This window comes from Manacus candei, unplaced genomic scaffold, assembly GCF_025592945.1.
Source record: "Manacus candei isolate 608988 ecotype Guabito, Panama unplaced genomic scaffold, ASM2559294v1 h1tg000002l, whole genome shotgun sequence".
NCBI lineage: Eukaryota > Metazoa > Chordata > Aves > Passeriformes > Pipridae > Manacus > Manacus candei.
The window spans coordinates 4,490,769-4,512,172 of NW_026138050.1; the positions used below are offsets into that span (position 1 = coordinate 4,490,769).

Sequence of the window (21,404 nt, forward strand, 5' to 3'; positions counted from 1 at the left end):
ATCAGTAACGCTCCGCCCCTTCGCCGCTGATTGGTTCTCCCCCTCCGCGCTCCGCCCCACCTCGCCCCGAGCCGTGTCTACGGCTTAGCCCCGCCCCGCGCGCCGACTCATCCAATCGGAGGCGGCAGGCCGCTGACCGACAGCGCCCCTGCCCAATGATGTGCGGCGCTGGGCCGGCTGGCCCCTCCCCTGGCGGGCGGCGGCGCTCGCTGTAAGGGGCCGGGGCCGCGCGCCCCCCGCCCCGCGGCACCGCCGTGACCCCGCCCGGGCGCCCCCGCCGCCCCCGGCCCCGCCGAGCCCCCGCGGGCCGGCCGTGCTCCTTCCCCGGGCAGCGCCCGCCGTCCCCCAGCCCTCCCCCCGGCCGGAATGGGCGGTCCCGGCCCGTAGCCCCCGGGGCTGCGGCTGCTCCTCCTCCTCCACCCGCTGGGTCGCAGCGTCTCGGCGGCCTCCGCCCGATGCTGTCGGAGCTCGGGGTGTCGGCGGCGGCGTTGTGAGCGCTGCGGGCCCGCCGCCGCCGCCGCCATGTCCGGCGTGGTGCGCACCCTGAGCCGCTGCCTGCTGCCGGCCGAGGCCGCGGGCCGCGCCGGGGACGGGCCGCGCCGGGACGCCAAGGAGCGGAGCCGCGACGCGGAGCGGGAGGCGCGGCGGCGCAGCCGGGAGATCGACGCGATGCTGGCCCGGGAGCGCCGCGCCGTCCGCCGCCTCGTCAAGATCCTGCTGCTGGGCGCCGGCGAGAGCGGCAAGTCCACCTTCCTCAAGCAGATGCGGATCATCCACGGCCGCGAGTTCGACCAGAAGGCGCTGCTGGAGTTCCGGGCCACCATCTACGAGAACATCCTCAAGGTGAGGGAGGGCGGGATGGAAGCGGGGGGATGGAGGCCGGCGCCGGCACATCCCGCAGCGCCGGGAGCTGGGGCCGTGCCCGGGGTCGCCGTCGGGAAGGGATGTGAGCCCGGGCGGGGCCCCCCCGAACGCCCCGGCCCCGCTCCCGGCGCTCCCCCCCGGGGAAGGGGCTCGGCGCAGGTGTTCGGGTACCTTTGTGCTCCGGGATGGGGGTTCCAGCGCTACCCGGCGACGAAAAAGGCTCAAAGGAAACTTCCCCCGCAAAGGGGGATTGAGGAAAGCTTTGTGGAAGCGCAGAGGAAAGAGGATATAGGTGTGGCCTGCCTTCTGGAAAAGGCATTGCGAGAGCATCCTCGGAGTCAGAACGGGAGAAACTTCAAGGTTTGAAGAAATGAGATTTCCCTGCCTGCCCGAAGTGCCCCCGAGCCTGTCTGCTCGAGATGGGACGAGAAATGCGTCCTTGTATAGATGTTGTGGCTGCAAGTGGTTGTTAGTTGGTACATCCTCAGAAATGGGGGAGTGCAGGCCCCTGGAGTGGGGCATGGGGGGTGTTATCAAAGCCAGCGCTGGAATGGAAATAACTTTGGTTTGGTACCTTTGGCAAAAAGTTTCTGTTCAGTGTGTGTGCAGGCTTTATCGTGCTGGCAGTGACTGGAGAATATAAATGCTACTGGTAGAGCCTTTGCTTTACACACCAGTATTTCCTTAATTAAGGAAAATCAGCCTTGACAAATACTGTTTCTTTCAGGGGTGCAAGCTCTGATGCCCTGTGCAGGTAGAAGGGATCCTATTTCAGAAAATACCTGAAGATGCATAAAAAGCTGACTTAAGAGTATATCTCTTCTCATCTTCATAATCTTTCCCTAAAAGAAATGCTACTTTCCTGCCTAGATTTTTCTGTAGGACTGCCTCCATTCTTATGTGGGCATGGATTTGTGAGACTCCATGAGATTTCAGAGAAAGTTAACGGAAAGGGAACTGTGCAACTTAAAGATAACGAGTTACTTTTGAATTTTCAGACTTGTGTTTAAATAGAAGCTTTATGTGCACTTAATAAGTGCAAGCATACAATGACTCTTGTTTTTAAGAATGTCACTATTCCATGAAGGGCTTTCACTTCTGTTAGTGAACAGGAAAATTGTTGTCTAATTTTCTTTTCCTTTTTTTTCATCCGTTTTCAGGCTGGAGCCCATTAACTGCAAGAAAGTTGAAGCTCAGAAGCTTCTCTATGATTGTAGTTACTTAGGCAAAGAGCATTATGATTTCTTTTAGCTATACACCTAGAAATAAGGACTCTTATTTTAGGTCTTAATGCTTATTTTGGTCTTGCCAGTGATTTAATTTTTACTGCTACTGATTTCAAGTGGTAGCAGAGGCTTTTAAGGAAGCAGTTTGTGAAAACGGAAAAATCTGAGACTCCTTCCTCTTCTGAGTTGTCTAAGCAATACCAGTTATGGTAAAATGATGTAATATTTTATGTATGCAGAAAGTGTAGAGCTTTCAGCAGTAGAACTTGGTGTGCTTTGAAAAGGAAAGTAAGTGTCTCCAACTTGCAGTAGGGGAGACTGAGTTATGCACTTGAAACACTTGTCTGCTGGATGGCTTTGGGCAGATGTGCAGAATTTAAAGTAGAATCCAGGTCCTCAAGGTAGCAGTCAGGAGTTCTGATAGTTAACAACATTGCTTGGACCATGTCAGCTGAACATCTGTTTAAGTCTTCTAATTGTCAAAATAAATTTTGGATTATTTTTAAGTGAGTTCAGCAGATCCATCGCCCTTAGGGCCTTGCAGATCATGATTTGAGAGCATTAAGGTTGGGCTCTCCTTTAGGTACATGTCAGACTCTTCCTTCTCTTACTTCTGTAGGTGACAGGGGTGGCTCTTGCACATGAGAATACAACTGACACTTCCCCAGTAGGCTCAGGAGGGGTTACTATGGAAAGAGTAGGCAGAAGGAGGGAGAGCAAACCAAGGGAACTAAGAGAGTTTTCTAGTAGGAAGGAGGTCTGGGATGAGTGTAGGGACAAGGCAGTAGATGTTATGTTTGTGTTTTGCTCATCAGAAAGAAATCTGATAACACCTTGATATTCTGCTGTAATCATCAGGAAGAAATCAAATACCGAGAGAGAATTGCAGGACTTTGAAAACAGAGTGGTGTTGTCAATGCATTATTTTAGGGTAGTTGTGGAATACTTTCTTGTATTGAACTTTGTTCATGGATAAACATAGAGTGTTTAAAGTAAACTTACTTTGCTTCTTTGACAATGCAGATTGTCAAGTGACCAGATTGCTGCTCTAAAGTGTTTAGACTACAGGTTCTTTTCGCTTTTTCAGGAAGTTCAGAACGATCACCCATTAAGACTTAACTTACAAGAAAAGATATAAGATGAATTTGTATAGTACTATATGTTGACAGTGTGAAGTGAAAACGATCCTATGAAATAGCATATAAATCTGTGTGGCACTGTGAAGTCCAGCTGCAGCAACCTTAGCCCCTTTTTCCACACAGTTCTCAGCATGGTCAAACAATGGTTCTGTTAAGCTTCTGCAGCACTGAGATCTGAGTTATAAATGCAGTGTAAATCTCTGGGATTAAATGGTCAATTTTCATTTTCCAGCCATGACTAAACTGCTCTCTGAAGAAGGAGCATTCCTACTCTCTTAGCAGTGCTGGGTATTTCTAAAATCCTCATTGCAGTAGTGTTTAGGCACTTTGTGCAACTTACTGAAAATGAGGGAACTGATTCAGGGAACAGAACGTGAAACCTCTTTGAAAATAACAGTGCTAAGTATGAACTGACATTAATGTCAGCCTCCACTTTGAGTTTTCAGCTTCTCACTTCTCTGATATCTTCTTAATGCTGAGTTCTTTGCTTACCCTGTTCTCTCTGCTTCTCATCCCCCATTTTGGGGAAACCCTAGTTAGAAACAAAATGCTGAAACAAAATAAATCTGTGATACAGAATTTACTTTTCCATTTAGTACAGGTGATGGTTCAGGGCCTTGCTGGCTTTTTCTGGCATTTGTGGGGTGGTATTCAAATACATTAGTTTTGCTTTGGTTTAAGGTAAATAGTCATCGGTTAACTCGGGTTTTGCTTGTTAATCGAGGCTAAGTTTCAAAGTAACTTTTTGGAACTTTTTGATGATTGAAGTGAAAAGCAGCAGTGTTAATGTTCTGGTATGAGTACACAGGCTCCAGGACTTCAGCACACCCACCTGGAAAAGGAAAGTGGATAGGACAGGGCCAGCTGATGCTGGCAGCGTGAATTTTAAGGTGACTCTCGGTTATACAGAGGAACTTGGAAAACTTTCATGTACCTTAAGTTTCAAATCTGAGAAAAGTCTGGTGGTGTTACGTGAGCATTTTGATGCTTTCTGACTGTAGCTGAAGGAATCTTCTGATACCCAACAGATGGGTTGGCCTTGCTACTCTACTTGCTTCCTTTGATAACAGTTAAAGAGCTCAGATACACAATGAATCACAGCTCTGATGTTCCTTGTCTAAATGTTTTTTGTTTCAAGTATGAGAATATCATGCTGCTTGAAAAAACCTGGTTTAGCTGTGTAAGAAAATAATTAAAGCAATCTACAAGCACCAGAGTGGTACTTGCACCAGCTTGTTTGAGAGATTTCAATCTGAAGAGAGAAAATGTTCGTCTCTTAAAAGCCTGAAGTATAATCTGTTGAACTCTTCTGGTAATGTTAGTTTTTGTGTTGAAAATGAGAAGGCCAGCTGAAGGTTTCAATACATCTGTGTGTGTTTTCTTGTTGTCTGTGGCCTGAGTTGTAATGATTGACTAAGGAATTGAAAAACCTGGAGTTGCAGAGGGAAGGACTACGCAGGAAATGATGTGGAACTTCAGCTGTGGGCTCTGAGCGTGGAAAAACAAGGAAAGATTTTAAACGTGAAAACTGTCTGAGGAACAATCCTTTGAGACTTCTGAGTGCAATACACGTGGGCACACCTGAGAGCATTTCTCCTTGATGGCAGGAATGAGTGGCAGGAAAGCAGGCAAAATAAGTGGTCTGTGCTGAAGGCAGTTTTAAGAAGAACTTTGGACTTCTGTAGCCATTACAAAATGTGGATTGTTGTTGCAGGGACTCCGTGTACCTTCAGTGTACCTGTGTTGTGTTTATGGTGGCTGCCTGTGAGGTGGTTGTACCTCCAGTCATTGACAAACCAACCAAGAAACTCGCTTGCAGCTTGCAGACACAAATTGTGGGGAGGGCAAAAAGAATATTCCTCAGTTTAGTTGGGAGCTACAGTTTAAGTGACCAAGTTAGCTACTTATTCACAATGCAAGCATCTTTTCCAATAACCTACAAACAAAGGTGGGAATACATCTTTTCATTGTGTGAACTCATTACTCTTTAAATTGACTTGACTCCACACTTCCTTGGGTTTACATGCAAATGAATTCAAAAACCCATTAGGAGGTGATGATGGTGACACTCCATCTGTTACTTCAGAGCTGGGATCCAGCTGTTTGAGTAGTTGGTCTCAGGACAGTGTCCTTTCTGCTGGGACAGCTTCTTTTGAGAGGAGTGACAAGGAGAAATAGGAGCTGTGGTTAATCAGGACCTTTTCCATCACATTTAGTATACAAGGGCTAAAGTTCTGTGCTGGAACCACTTCTTAATTCCAATTATCTTTGCTCTGAGCTTAATTTAATATGAAAAAATAATATTCACCAAATTATGTAGAAAAGAAAAAAAACCCTGAGTCTTGTTGTTCTTACTGTTCCAGGTTCATTTAAACACTGAAACTCTTGCTGACTTCGAGGTGATGTCTTTTCTGTGTCTTCAGTATGAATTCCATCAACTCTGGTGGTCCCTTTGCATTTGAGGTGTCTCTTGGTTGGTCTAGGAGGCAGCAATCTGTCTTCATCATGGCAGATAGTGGAAGAGGAGTCCTGGTCAGTTGTAAATGATAAATATTCATAGTTATTCCAAAATGGAGCTCACAGTGCTCTTGTGATGTAGTCATTAGTATTGCAGAACATGACTTAGTCCCTGGAGACTGGAGACACATACTTTGATGTTGTCCAGACATAAGTTTAGTCACTTGAGTGACTAAATTTGGGAGCTTACATTATATTCAGTTGGTTGACTGTACATATATTTTTATAATTAACTTGGAAACAGCATTGGCAAAAAAACAAGCAAAGTGTGCTACTAACAACATTTACAGGAAAACTTTGGAGCAAGCCTGTACACATTGTCTGAGAAACAAGAGGAAAAGCTGGAAGGAATCGGAGGCTGCAGAGTTTCCAAATGAGTCCCCTCAACTTGCCTGGGTTTTTTCCCCTCTAGTGAGGGTCAGGAACTGGTGTTGAAGGGCCCTCCCTGTGTGTTGAGCACGTGCTGGGTACTGTGTTCCTGAGGGCAGCATGGCAGGGTCTTGCCAAACCTGATGGAGATATTTTTGGAACTGCAGATTCCGCTTCTGCTCTACTGAAAGCATGAACTAAGTATGGATGAGATGTTGGCCTGATGGTCCCAGGACAAGGAGAAAGCTGTTAATACAACTCTGAAAGCATTAATTTTGTGTAAGGTCCTGCACCAGTCACCACCTCTGAGGTCATCATCTCTCTGCTTTGGGCCCAGTTACAAGTAAAGTTTGCAGCGAGAATATTTTTCTTCTGCTGCATTTGTCGTCATTTTGCTGCATTCAGTCAAAGACAAGGACTCTTTTCAGAGTTTCCAGACAAGCAGACATCACTGCTGCTCCCAATCCAGAGAGTCAGTGGCTAATCCAAATGTTTTTTAATGTTTGTGTTCCTGTGGACTAAGTAAATGACACTTCCCCTTTGTTCCCACTTTTTATTTGTGAGTTTGGCTGGAAGGTAGGTCATCTTTGCTGTTTACCTTGCTCTCACCTGGGTGGTACTGGAATTTGTGAATGGTAAAAATGCATGCACAACTGGTGAGCCTTTTTGTCTAACTGGGCTAACTGGTGCTGCTCCCACCCCTACCCCCGTGTCTGTCTTGCCTTGCAGCAAACTAATATAGGCAGTGGAAACCACTTTTTGTATAAATGGCCAGGATTTAGGTGATGTTTGCTCACTGGATTGGCTTGTGGGCTCAGACAAATGACAGATATATCAAACAGGAGAGGGTGGAACTTTGCTGCCAGGAAAGATGCCCTTTTTGATGGTACCTGGTCATTAGACTGACTGTTCTGTAATGTGAAACCTTATCCTTAAGGACATTGGCTTCTTGGCTACTGCTTGTCTGGAATGGTCCAAGGACACAGATCAAAGAAAAACACTGTTAATGCTTTTATGATAGTGTGGTGTAAAAATCTGATTGTCTTACTATGACTTTGTTAGCAGTAGGTCACCTTCTCTCCAGTGTTCCAGACAGCAATTTTAATAAAGTGCATGTGATTATATTTGCAAACACTGACAACTTTATTTTTAAAAGTTGTATCAAAAATGGCTTTTTTAAAAGGTTGAGAGATGTCTTCTAAAAATACATGTAGGCTACATTTTATCATCTTTTTAGCTTGCCAGAGAGCTGCTGAGAGGTCCAGCTCCATCCATGGCTGAGGGATTCAGCTCTGTCGTGTATTGGCAGCAGCGAATACGGAGCTGTTGCAGATTTTTGGTGCAGCTGGTCCTGTGTTCCTGTAGCTGCATCACCTTGTACTGTTTCTCTGGCTCGAAGAAATATCTTGTCAAGGTGGGAACCCTCCTTTTGACATTAGTTCAGGTTTGTATTGGTCTCTGTGAGATGTGATTCCCCAGACCTTGTCGGTCTCTTGTCAACAACAGTGAGGAAAAACACACAGTAGGAAACCCATTGGAATCTCCCTGTGCCTGCCATGTTCCTGTTGGATTACAGCCACAGGAGAACAGTATTGCCTGGTAGCTGTGCCTTGGAGTCCCCCAGTGAGTATTCAGCAGTGATCAGCACTTCTCTCAGGACGATATTTCCATATGTGATATGTAGATTCTGCACATCCAGAGCTTTGCTAGGAGGTTGAACAGTGAATTAATGGTAAAAACTTCAAAAGTAGCTGCTGTAGTATTTCATGTGTAAGTTACTCTGTTGTCTGTGATCTCATACCCCGTAGTAGTTCCTTAAAATTATTTTGAGAAAATGCACTGTAGGAGACTCTTGTATTTGTATACAAACTCTAAGGAGGTTTGCAAGTTCTTTCTGGACACTTGACTTGAATAATCAAATTTTTTGATCCCTTAGCTGCTGATGTGTGCATGGAAGAACCTGCCCTTGCCTATGAGTGAGTGTCCTCCAAACCTGTTGTTCCCATTGTGTGTTTGGTGCTTAACTGAGATGTGTTCACTCAGCCTCTGAGTTGGTCCATCTGGTGAAAGGTGTGAGGTTTTAAGGATAATGAATCCTTCAAGTACTGAAGTATGTGAATAATTTAAAATGTGAATGTTGTGTTTTATGTAGCAGTGTAACTACTAATGTAAGGTAACTTTAAATCATGCTGCTCTTTAAATACTGCAACACTTCATGTATTGGCAAACATCACTGGCTTCAAGTGACATTAGCTGGTGATAAGCTTTCTAATAATTCCCACAAAATCATTTATGTATTATTTAAAAGTACAAGGCAACCTGGATTTTTTTCAAAGCTAGGCTGCCTTTCAGAAGTAAAAAAGAAAAAAGTACATTTGAGCCCGTCCTAGTAACGAGCATTTGTGGAAATGCTCCTAAAACCTTCATACTGCTGGTGAGCAGCAAACACACTGAGGGCCAACAGCTGTGCTGTGTCAGGGAGAGCAGCTCCAGCTTTGTCTGACATGAAAAAACAACCCACAACCCAAAACGGGTACGAGCACAAGGCAGTGGGATCCCTTGGTGTGCTCTTCCACTTACTGGCAGCCTTTGGCTTCGGAAACTTCTCGCGCCAGGATTTGCATCTGGAATGTAATCCAATAGTCCTCCTTGGACTTTTCTTCCATCTATTTGTCTTCATTGCTTTTTAAGTCCATTTATACTTTTGGCCAACATCCTGTGTGAATGAGTTTGTCTCGCTGGGGGTGTACAGGAAAACTCCTTCTTTTAGTTTAACCTGCTGTTTGATAACTTGTGCTTGTGTAGCAAGGGGAGGGAGAAGAACAGTCTTTGTCTACTCCCTTTCTGCAGGTGGTTTGTAATTTCTGTAGATTTCTTGTATATCAAGCCTTAGTTATCTTTTTTTAGAATCTGTGGATTTCTAGATTTATTTAGTGTTTTCTTCTGTGTAAGATATGGTATTTCATGAGTTAGATCACATCACGTTCTTGTTACACATTTTCTACCCTGTCTCCATTCAGGTTTTGTGCATGCCAGGGATTTATACAACTACTTGAATATATTAGAAATTATTAGGAAAGGAATGAAATGGAGAATTTTCTATTTTTTCCTCTCTAGCTGGTTCTTCCATTATGCTGCTGGTTTGCCATTTCTAATGCCTGACACTATCCTTACCTGTGAATTTTAATTCTTTCCATCTGAGCTTATTCTGGGTCCTGCTTTGATTGCAGCACAAAAACTTTAGATCAGTTGAACTGTTCAGTAATTTATTTCACATCAAAAGTTGTCCCTACGTTTTTTTTCTATATTCCAAATTTGAAAACAGAATGGTAATTGATTGTGTTCAGCCTTCTACATGAAAGAGTGAATTGATGTTTTCTGTAGTAGCCCAAGATCAGAAAAACTGTTACAGCCATGTTGGGAAGATTTATTGTGAAATGAGTGCTGCAATGAACTAAGTCTGGTGTTACCTTCATTGTCAGAGCTTGAGAGGGAGGGTTGTCCATGTAACAAGACTTGTTTGGTGGTTTTTTTCCTTATCTGTACCAAGAGTGTTTAAGTTCAGTTGTAATAAAATTACTTTACAAATATATGTAACTTTTCTGTTCATCCTGTAATAAATGGAAATCCCAGAAATTTTAATTACATCTAATCTTCTAAATGAAATCTTCACTTCTGGGCATCAACAGTACATACAAACCTTTAAGCAGTTTTAACTACAGATGAAAGTGACTCTCTGACTGGTCTTTTTGGAGCAAAGAGGCAGGGAAAGTGTTTTGCATGGGCTTTCAGTAAGGCCAAACCTTTCCTCTCATAACTTGTTCTGCAGATTAATGAGGCAAGGATTATCAAATGCTCAGTGAGGCTGCAAAATATAGTGTTACCAGTAACTCAGAGATGCGAGAATAGCAGTACAGGGGATCTAATTTTAGCAATTTCTCTGTTTCTCCTCATCTTTCTGACATCTGTTTGTAGCATTTATGGAGCTGTTTTGAGGAGATGGAGAAATGTTTGGATTCACTTTACTGGAGATTTTGCTGAGTCACTAACACTTTTAACCACTCAGAGTTGGGAGGGTGAAACATTGGTTGGTTGGTTGTTATGTAAAGCTTTGACTCCTGGTGCATTGGAGATACACATCTTGAAGCAGCTGTGTTCTAAAAATTCAGATTTTGAGAGGTGCTGTTCCTGTGGGTGTGCATAGGACAGCATTCCTGCTAACCCCTATCCTATTTATATTTTTTCCTTCCTTCAGTGTGTGTCTGTGTGTGTCTGGTTGTCAGTGCTGATGTCCCTGCCTCTGGAGCTGCCTCTTTGTCCCAGAGTGGGCTCTGCATGGGCTTTGGTGGCAGCCACCTCTGTCTCTAGAACAGTCAGAGGAAGGTGCTGATGCCACACGCTCCCCATGGGTGACCCTGCAGTAGTCAGTGCACTCACATAGGGTTGGTGAGGTCTAAGTTTAGTTCCCTCTCTTGCCTCAGAGAGGTTCAAACCTGCATTTCCAAGGAGCAGCAACCAGCAGATAAGTGACTATTCTGGGACTGGAGCAGTCTCTACGTCCTTGATTGAAACTGTTCTGTAGTTTTCTCCAAACAAATAATGAAACTTTCCTTAACACCAGTCTCTCAAGAACCTCTGTGTCTCCAGTGGGAGCAGGGAAAGTCAGAGTGAGATGTGGGGGAATCAGAACAGGAATCGGGCGGTTTTGCCGTCACTCCATTGGGATGCTCTGAAGGCTCTGTGAGAGGGATAAGGGTTAAATCAGCCCCAAAGCTGGGAGATGGAAAAGCTGGAGCTGAGCTGCAGAGCTGGGGCCCAGGCAGGCGAAAGGTCAGGGCTGGCCTGCGTGGGCTGGGAGCTCCACACAGGGCCCGGGCAGCGTGGGGAGAGGTGGCAGTCTGTGGGGAGAGAAGGTGATCTGTTCACTTCTCACTGAGCAGAGACAAACCTGGCATTAAATACCTCGAAATAACTGTGTCATATTGGTCTCGGTTGCCGCAACACTTTGGAAAATCTCCAAGTTCTGGGCATAGTGGGGAGCTGCCCCTGGCTTTCAGTTGCAGCCAGGATGGTGTTCTGTGAGGAAGGGATGGTTTGCAGAAGTGTCTAAAGCTGTGAGATGCCATGGGGGCATCTGCAGTTCAGAGACAGAGCCTTACAAGTGGGGGTTTCATGCTGATGTTTGTTAGTGCCGTTCAAATAATGATCCAAAGACTTGTGTTACTAAAGGGATAAACTCTGTAACTAGGAATGAGAGTTGGCTTTTGGTCGGTATGACAGAGTTACTAAATAGTTATGTCTGGAATTTAAAGCAGCAGTTTGTAAATACATTCAGTTTTAGTCTTTTCCTGGTATTGTGGAGATATATTCTCTACTTTATAAAAGAAAATAACAATCACTAGAGAAGCATAAATATTTACATTTTTGGGAAGCTGCACTTCAGGAACACTGTTGCATAGTGACAACTGTGACACTTTGCTTTGAGTTCCTATTCTGTGTCACCCCACTAAGTTGCTTCTCACTTCCCTCTCCAATCTTCGTTTCTATTGGAAAAGTTGTTTTTGTTGTTGTGGTGTGGTGCTGTTAAAGGATTAGAGAGCAGAAAGGTATGAGTGTTAAGAAAACATAGGTGCAGTCTTGATAGCTTAAAGTATGCAAAAAAAAATATCAGTGCAGTAATGTGGAGGTTCATGTGAATAGCTGTGGAAACAGAGCTTCAGTTTTGGAGGTTTTTTATTTTATTTATTTTCCTATCTATAAAACCAAAAGATCAGCACAATAAGAAAAGTAGTTCACTATAACCCACAGATCTTACCTGTGAGTTTGATGGCAGTTGAGATGCTAAACCACCATTTACAGATCTGTCCATTATTAAAATGGTGCTCACTATTGAGAAATCTGAAGCTTTTTAGTACAGGTGAAATCAGAGTCAAGACTGAAGTTTCAAATTTACTTAACCTTGTGTGTTTGGCTTGCTGCCATGAATATGAAATTAAGTTTCCATAAAAACTGCAAAATGTTAAAATGAGCAGCTCAGTAATCCTGACTTAAATATGAGAACAAGATCACTTTGCTTCCAGATTTCTTTTCCAGAATTAGAGTACCAGAGCCTACCTGTCATACATTGCTTAGCAGATGCATGGCTAGTTCAAAAAGAAAGCTGATTCTGAGGAAAAACTGCACCTGCTTTTCTGAGCATGGGAGCTTGAAATCTATGCAATGTCTTGAGTCCTCTGGTGCTCTTCTGATCTCCTGCTGTTTGAGAATGCCAGGATGTTCCTTTTGGTATCTAAAACACAAATGCAAAGAAAAAAATAAAAGGTGGAAGAATATGGTTTCAGGCATGATGTTACTTTAAAACTACACGTCAGTTCCCAGACACTTCTCTTGCTCATTTGATGTTTACTTTCATTATCTGTTGGCAGCATTGCTTGTTGCCAGTAGCTGTTGCTGCTAATACTTCTTCCACCTGGAGAAATATTTTGTGGCTAAGCTGCTTACAGAAGCAAGCTCTATCTTATTTCTGTTGGAGATGTTGCAATAAACAACATGATTCTCTGCTGAGTTCAGTCTCACCAGAACAGTGTCAAAAAAATAATCTTCCAGTACCTTCAAGTCCTTGTTCTTTTGCACTTTAATCTTTTTATCACTGACTTTCTTATCTGAATCATCCTTCAGGGCTGCAGGGTTCTGGTGGACGCACGGGACAAGCTGGGGATCCCTTGGCAGTACACGGAGAACGAGAAGCACGGAATGTTTTTGATGGCCTTTGAAAACAAAGCTGGAATGCCCATCGAGCCTGCCACCTTCCAGCTCTATGTACCTGCCCTGGGCGCGCTCTGGAGGGACTCGGGAATCAAGGAAGCCTTCAGCCGTCGGAGCGAGTACCAGCTGGTGAGTACACCCACCTTCCCGGGGGCAGGAAGAGTTCCCTGCTGGACAAATCTCTCCTCAGCTGGCAGTGTTCACTACATGCACCATTCAGCCACTCCCTGAGCTGTTTGCAGTAGTGCTGTAAATCTGAGCACTCCAGCAGCAGAAACAAGTGGTAATTGGAGCCAAACTCGAAAAACTGCATGGCAGTAAGAGGGAGTGGAGAAGTGCACACGACTGGATAAACTGGAAGAGCAGGAGGAACCAAAAAAGGCAGGAATTGGTCGAACTAAAAATATTTTAGCAGCTCAGTAGGTCTGTGCATAGTAGGTCACTGATGAAGGCACACTTAATTTGTAACTTCTCAGCCCTGCCAGCCTGCAGTGTATTGATACTGGCAAACTCCTCCTGCATGCAGCTCTTTTGAAGTGAATGCAGCACCCATCCCACTGCTGCTCTTTGGCTGTTTCTTTTCATCCTGACGTCTGCAAGGGAAACTTGGATAAGCAGCTGAAAGATGACAGTGAGTGTAAAAATGTGCTGTCTTCCCTGCTTTCTTGTGAGGTTTTCATGCCCCTGTGCCAAAATAGCTGCACTTCTGGTGTGGAATATGTTTCTGACAGCTGTTCATAATCCTCTCCTTTTTCTTCCCGTGTACAAGCTGGAGATGATTTTTTTTCTCTTTTTTTTCCTTGTTCAGTGAAACAAGCTACTAGTTACTGGTTACTAGTCCTTGGAAAATTATATAGGATTTTTTCCTAATTCTTCTAATAAATCTATTTTATTATTTTAGCATATTATTTAAGCTTCAGTCTGCACGTAGAATTCATTTTTTGGGGTGCTCTATCCCCAAACTGTATTCACGTTTTCTTGGGAAAAAAAACCAAAAACCAAACAGTGCAAGGTGAAACTCTTCATGCCTGGATGTGTTATTAATGTTTCATTAGAGGAATTAAAGGATAGAAACATGGCTTTGCACGGTCTCCCTTAGATTCTTTTACAAATCTAGGTAAAGGAGAAGTAGAGAAACTCACTAGTGAAATTCTGATTGTCTCCTCGTGCTGCTTCTCTCTGTGGGTTCTCTGGTGTCTAACAGTGTAGTTAAACTCGTGCTGCAGCCCTGAGGTGCTCATCTGTCTCCACTAATAAGGTGCCTGTTTGAGTCTTGTTGCACGTCTTTGAAATCTGTCTCTGAAGCGTCGTGCGACTGCCAAATGGCTCAAGAATAAATGAAATGCTGAGGTAAAGCTGTCACAGGATGATTGTATAAACCTCACTTCCTTAGGCTAAAAATGAAACAATTTCCATGTTACAGCACGGGGGGCGGGGGGAAGGATGTGCAGAGGGGGAGAGAGGATGGATTAATTGTTCCATTATTCCTTGCATCTGCAGACACAGACTTTGCTGTTCTAAGCACTGTTCAAATGTGGAGTAAAAAGATGGTTCGTGCCACAGCGAACTTGAAATTATCATGATACAACTGTCAAGGCAATCCAGTATAGTAAGCAATAGTTACATCAGCAGCCTGTTAAGACTGTTGTTTGGGGTTTTTTCCTTTTCCTGGGAAATGCTATGATCAAGCATGGATTTTGTTTGTAGAGGGAGATTCAGATTGGGATCATGTGGGAGATTCATTGCCACAATAAAATGGCATCAAACTGGAAAAAAGAGCCCAGTTGGTGGATAAAGAGTGTTCCAAGAGTGGTAGGCCTCTACCTCTACATTCTTTGGCTTTGAGGGTTAAACAGGAAATGCCAAAAAATAAAAAAAGCCCCCCAAAAATAAAGCAGACAAGGAATTGATCATTTAATGTTCTGTCGTGTTCAGCATCGTGGTTTAGTTCTATGGTGCATCTTTTTGGGTGGCATTCCCATAACCTGTGTGATGTTACTGGGGCAGCTGGAACTGCTGCAGGCACCAGCCCTGTTCCCTTGTGGGTAGTACAGAAACAGTGTGTAACTCAGTCCCAGTGTCAGCATCTGTGGCACTGACAACTTGAAAATCCTGGGTGCTGTTATTTTATTGTGCAGGCTGCAACACCAGGGGCTTAGAAAGTAACTCAGCTGTAACTAAAAAAAAGCACTTGCCTCATAAAAGTTTTTTAAATGGAGTAGATTGGTCTCAAGGATACAAATGCTGCTTCTGGATTGATCACTAAACAAATTAATCACTTGAACAAGTTTCCATGCCCTGCTGCTGGCTTCAGCAGGAGTCTGATTCCCTGAATACATGGGAATCAGCAACAGTCCAATTCCTTTAAAAAGAAAAAAAGTTTAAAGCTGCATAACTTTTTAAAGAAAGAGGTGGTTTAAGGAGATTCCTAATTTGTAATTGCATATGATATGTATAAACCCATACCTTCATTTAGTTTAAACCCTTGCTGGATATAGACTCGTGTAAATAAATAGAAGCCAGATATAGTGGACTCTGAAAAAATAAATCTTTTCTGAACTGATTTTAACCAAGGCTGAAGAAAACCTCTGCATCAGCACTCTCTTTCTTCTGTAGTATAAGTGAGGTATTAAATGGAATATGCTTGGTTTAAACTGAATTTATTATCTTTAAAATAGTTTTTAAATTATCACCAGAATTTTTAAGCTTTACATTACTGTGATCTTTCTGAATGTGTCTCGACACTGTTTGAAAAAACAACCTCACTCAGCACTTGCATTTCCTTCACCCTGGTCTTGCAGTCAACTGAACACCAGCTTTTTTTTTTATTATTGTTATTTTTTTGGCTTCTAGGCTGTAAGGTTATTGGCCTGTTTTTGAATGCTCTTATTTCTCCAGGAAGTTGTGTGACTGTTAAAAATGAAAAGTAAAACATGTTGGTTGGTTAACTAGAGCTGAAAATCACAGTGTGCAGGTGCCTTCCTATGGTCTGTAATGCCAAGCTCAGTGACTGACTCAGCAGTAACAAACTTGTTGAAAGAAAATGGCTCTGACCATAACCCTGTGCAATCTAAAAGCTGCTTCTCTGGCACCACACAAACTGCCTCTGGGCATTTGAGTGTTTTCTGCTTCACACTCAGTGCCTAGAAGTGCTGGTTGTAAATCCCTGTCTGGGTCTTTGAGCATTTCAGAAGCGAGTGGGTGGATTCTACAATAGCAGGCTGCTTTTTTCTTTTTTTTTTTTTTCTTTACAGCCTTTCTTAAAGCAGACTAACCAATTTCTCTTTCTTTTCACAAACATCAGCCTCTCCCTCTTCCCCTGCCCCAGCCAGTCCCCACCGACCCAAGTTCCTCTGTTCCTTGTACACAAGCCAAGTAGTTTGGGGACAAAAGCCTCATTGTATGTTTGGTTACATTGTCACGTCTCTGTCCTCATTTTTAACCACTAGAATAGGAATTCCTTTGTAATCAGGATGTGATTCTTCCCCCTTCTCCTTTCCCCTCATTATCCCACCCCATTTTCTGTCTGTATGGTGGAAAGGAACACGCTGATCACGTGTCTCCAAACGTCCCGTAACGTTTGTTCTTTGCCTGTGGCAGTTTGGGCAACTGGCTGTAAATCCTCCATTGCCACCAGAGGGAGACAAATCCCACTTGGAATGGTTTCTGGAGAAAGGGCCTTGGGATTTCCAGTAGGATTTAGCTGGAAGGTGGAAGTATCTTCAGTTTGAGCCCAGTAACAAGTATTTAGGAGCTCAGTTGCAATCTTTTTTCACCCATAAATGACGTTTCTGTTTAAGTCACAAACCATGGACACTGAGGCCAAGGTAGGAATTGCTTTGGTCAGGTGGTTTCTCTTTTGTTGGGTGTTTTGGTTTTTTTGGGTCTTTTTCATCCTCCCAGGTCTTTAGTGGGAGAATGTGAGATTCATTCACTTCAGCTTTAATGTGTTCAGAACAAAAAATCTGAAGCAAGGTTAGATACTTTTTTGACTTCTTGCAGCTTGGCATGCTTGATGTCATTGTGGGTAAAGATGGGACAAACAGGGCTTGGCATGCAAAAAAAGGGTATTTTTGTCACAGTAAGAACAGATGTATTTTGTGTGCTGGCTCTGCTGGAGAGCTTAAGCTGATGATGAGCAGATCTGCAAAGGCCATCAACTGGCTTCAGCAATTCTTAAAGAAAAATTGACATTCCTAGTATTCAGAATATGTTTGTGATCCATCACCAGAATATCAATTGATATTTAATGGTTGCTATTGATGTATTATTATTACTGATGTTCACTGAATTGTTGAAAGAATTTCTGGTGTTTTAATAGCTCCTCTTTTTTAAATAATAAATGTCAGCGTTAATGGGTAGTCGTGGTTCCTGAGAGGGAAGTAAGAGTCTTGCAAATATAGACAAAAACTTACTACTGTGTCCATACCTATTTTTAGATCTGTGCACAGGGAATTGTATGGAACATTTCCATTAATACTTCAAATACTAAGAGCCTCTGAAGCTGTGGATGTGGGAAGACTGGAAAATGTTTTAAAGACCCTTTTTTTTCCTATCGATTCACCATTCTCTGGGTGTTTTGAGCTGGGGGGAAGTTGGAGGGTGTTTGTAATAGGACATGGGTCACTCCCCTATAAATTACTATGGGGTTTATTTTTTTTTGTTTAAGCAGACACTTGAACTAAATGGAAGTGGTTAAATTGTGCCTGCCAGAACAGACAGTGTGCTGGAAATGCTGCACAGGGAACAGCCTGGGGTTAGTAGAGCTTTTTGCTGCCTTCTCCCTATACAAGGAGCTGATGGCTTCAAAACCTCACAGGCAGCCAACTGTGTGTTTTGGGCAGCGTGGAGGTGAGGCACTAGTCTTTTGCACTAATTCTTGATTCAGAGTGGACAAACTGTGGCTGAAATATCTTTGTTTTGGTGTGGAAGTGCTGGGTACAGCAGTGATGTGATCAGGAGCTGGGCTGTACAGCAGCTGCTGAGGCTCGAGGAGGTTTTGTGGCAGCATTAGACTGCCTCTAGAAGCCAAGTGAATTGAGAGGTGGGGCAGCAGAAGTAGGTGACTTTTGAAGTGGCATGTTCAAAGAAATCTCCAGGATTGGGCTGCGTTTTGTCAGAATTACTCAGTGCACTTTAACAGATTTCTTGAATCCTGAAGTGTAAAGTTTCCAACTGATGATTTGTCTTTAAGGTGCAATGGCAGAGTAGAGGTGGCCTTAAAAGCATGTTTCTAAGCAATTTACTCTTTGAGCACATATGGCACAGCCCTGAAATGCAGGAGTGCTTGTGCCTGGCATCAATGTAACACACTGCTAATGCACTTTCTCCTGAGGAAATACCGAGTGTCAAACCCAGCCCAGCTTATCCCATTGGCTGTAACACAAACATGAGCTCTTCTTTTTGCAAACTACTGTTTGAACATGAGCTTACACAAGAGACTCTGAATGTTGCTTATTCTGCAAGGATGATTTTTTTTTTTTCCAGAGCCATGAAACTCTCATATTTCATCAGTGAAATCCAGTGGGGCTTGACCAATGCTGGGGAATTGTACAAAGGGAATAACCACACTGTTCAAAGCACCAGCCTGGGAAATCTTGTTACCATTTAATGCATGTAATTGGGAGTAGGCAGCAACTCTTTGCCAAATTGCTTTTGAGCTTTGCACGGGCATTCCTGGTGTGCAGAACTCCTGTGAAACTAAATTATTGCTGGGGAAGTTATGTGGGTTTTTTAATTTTCTAGATCTGGATGGGCCATACCACTCCAACCCACAAAATTCTTTAAAAACCAAGGGATTGACAGTAGTGCTACAAAGCAGAAACTCACATTTGCTGTTGCCTTGATGCTTTATAATTGCATTGCACCATTAGTGCTGAAAGTCAAGTATAAGTCTGTATCTAAGAATGTTAAAAGGTTTGGGGTTTTTTAAAGCTAATTGTGAACAAGTGGGTGGGAAATAGGCTTGTCTGAATTATAGCTATGACATGTAAGGAATGATAATGCTGTATTATATGTATATATATATATATAACCTAAACCTTCCCTTAAATTTGCCACTTGCTTGTTGTTATAAAAATAATAGTAACAGTCCTATATAATCTGATTTTCTTATGTTAAAATTTTGAAACAGTGGCTTAATCTGACATAGAATGTAAGATTAATTTAAAAGGTTATTATCTTGCAGATTTTATCAATGCAGCATGAAAAATACCCTGCTCTGGACTCATACAGCAGGGACAGTTATGGACATGTTTCTCCTTGGTTAAATATCGAAGCAGAGTTTTAGGCAAGTACTGTGGCAATTAAGTGCCAGAGATCCAGATTTAAATTCTTAGTTCTAGTTCTGTTCTCTGATCCCAAGACCTTGTAAGTTTATGGTCAAGTTATGGAGTCTGACTCATCTTCCTACAGCAGCAGAAGTTAATTGCTTGTTTAAGTATAACACGGCAAAGCATCGTGGCAGGTCTGCAGCAGGAAGGATTAGCAGCTGGAGTCCCTGGCTTCTAATCCTGTCTCTATGACCAAATAGGAAAATTTTTTCAGATCAGGGTCTTAAGTAAGAACTCTCTAACAAAAGTGGCATTTTGTTAAAGAAGGTGAGAGTCAGTGAGTTATAGTTTGGGTTTTATTAGAAACCTTTACACACAATTCTGTGGGTGTTGGCTAACGCTCTAGAGTCTGTCAGTTTGCATCCACAGGAGTTATATCCTCAATCTCCTTATATATTTGCAGTATTCTAAAAATAAGTGCTTAAATGAGATATGTTAATGGGCCTGCTGCCACCAGAGAACTCCTGGAGCAGCGTTTGTGTGGGGTTTGGCTGTGCCAGCGTGTCTTGACAGTCAGAGATTCCAACTGAGGACTGGGCTGAGAGCAGGAGGCAGAGCTGGGGATGTCACCTTGTCTGTCACCCCTAGGAAGGAATTCTGCACTTGGGAGTCTCAGTTCAGCTTAAAGCACCACTGAGCAAGAGGTGAGAAGAACTACATTTAAAGTTGACTGGATTCAAAACCATTCAGAGAATCAAAGGCTGTGGATTGTTTTACACTGCAAATCATTTTGAATTCCAGCAAAATCCACTCGTGCAGTATCTTTTCTCAGGGACAGGAGCTGTTCTCTCAAGCAGAAAGCTGTGATGGGTAAAACAGTTATTAGCCATTCTTAAATACTTTCTGCTATTGGAGAGAAATAATAAGAACCAGAAAGGTCATGAGTTATGACTTCTTTTAAAACGGTGCAAATGGAAAAGTGTTAGAGAACAGCAATCTGTTACTGTACCTACCTGAATTCTTAACCAAGCATTAAAATCCTCTGTGTTAAATTCTCTGTGGAAAAAAAAAAAAAAAAAAAGGATTCCTGTCATGAATTTCTCCTGGCCTTAGATTATGACAAAGTGCAACAACTGGATGAAATGTAGCCTGCATGGAATTGGGAGGATAAGTTGGAAAGTAATGAGCAGATCATACATAATAAATAAGTGGATAACAAGAAATTGATATGCCTACCATATGGGAACTGGGATGGATGCTGAGTAAAAAGAGCTGTGCTATTGGCTGTCCTAGTAGTCTGTACAGTGAATTCCCAGCACTTTCCATTTTTTTTAATTTTTATTTTACTTAAAGAGCAAAACTTTGTGTAAAATCACTGCTGGAGTCTGTAAGATGTACAGTTAATGCACTTCATTAATGCCCTGCTGTCTGTGGGTACCAAAAGGCTGAAATTCAGACTTTGTGTGGCCCTACCTTTTAACTTCCTTAGTCTTGGAGGTAGATTAAAAAACCTGGTATTTTTATAGTACTGGGTAAGGCTTCCTGTAGGAGTTTTTTGCTTTTGGCCCTTGGATGCCAATACATCTTGACTGTATTTTTGGTGTGGTTAAGCTGAATGAGAGAAACAACTTCATATTTACAGCTCCCATGTTGAAAATTCATTAGAAGAGTTTGCATCTTGCCTAATGATTGCCATTTTTCTGGTTTAAAGATTTACTGCTGTGTATTTTGCCAAGTACAAAATTTTTTTTGTCTTTGCCTCTTGGTAATTGAGCTCATTAGAGAACTGTCTGTGTGTCCCAAAAGATTTTGTGCTCATCCTTATCTCTCTGTATGTGTGTGGAAGCAGTTATAGTTTGATGTCTTAACCTTCAGCAATAACACTGAAACACTAAATCTAATGTTCTTAGACTGGAAAAGTTCTTTTGGCTCCCAGCTCTTGAGAATAAATGCCACCCTACTTCTGGAAAGGAGCTTTAATTTTATTATGCTTAAAATAATTAGAAAAAATACTCGGTGTGTCTGTCTTTGCAGAATTGTTGTTCTAAGCCCTAATTAGTGCTACTCTAAATCTTGCAGGACTGTATTGAATATGAGGATTTGTTCAGAGCAAGTACAGCTGTAATTAATCTTTGCATTCCCATCAAGAAATGCTGGCACATGCTGTGAGAAACAAGGAAGGAAACTTTCAGTTCAGGCTGTCTGAGCCAGTACCCAACTGCAGCTACAAACCACTGGAGTAATCTCTTTAT

General features: G+C 42.9%; 1 protein-coding gene across 2 annotated transcripts in view; it reads left to right on the forward strand.

Moving 5' to 3' along the window:
- The first annotated feature begins 286 nt into the window (after positions 1-286).
- Positions 287-21,404, forward strand: part of GNA12 (G protein subunit alpha 12) — a 42,077-nt gene continuing 20,959 nt past the window's right edge. For both annotated transcript variants that reach the window (XR_007905544.1, XM_051792736.1), the window contains exons 1-2: positions 287-843; positions 12,794-13,009. Coding sequence is in view for 1 of the 2 variants with exons in the window: in XM_051792736.1 (XP_051648696.1) it covers positions 523-843; positions 12,794-13,009 (537 nt within the window). In the remaining variant the exon portion in view is untranslated. The remainder of the gene's footprint in view (positions 844-12,793; positions 13,010-21,404) is intronic.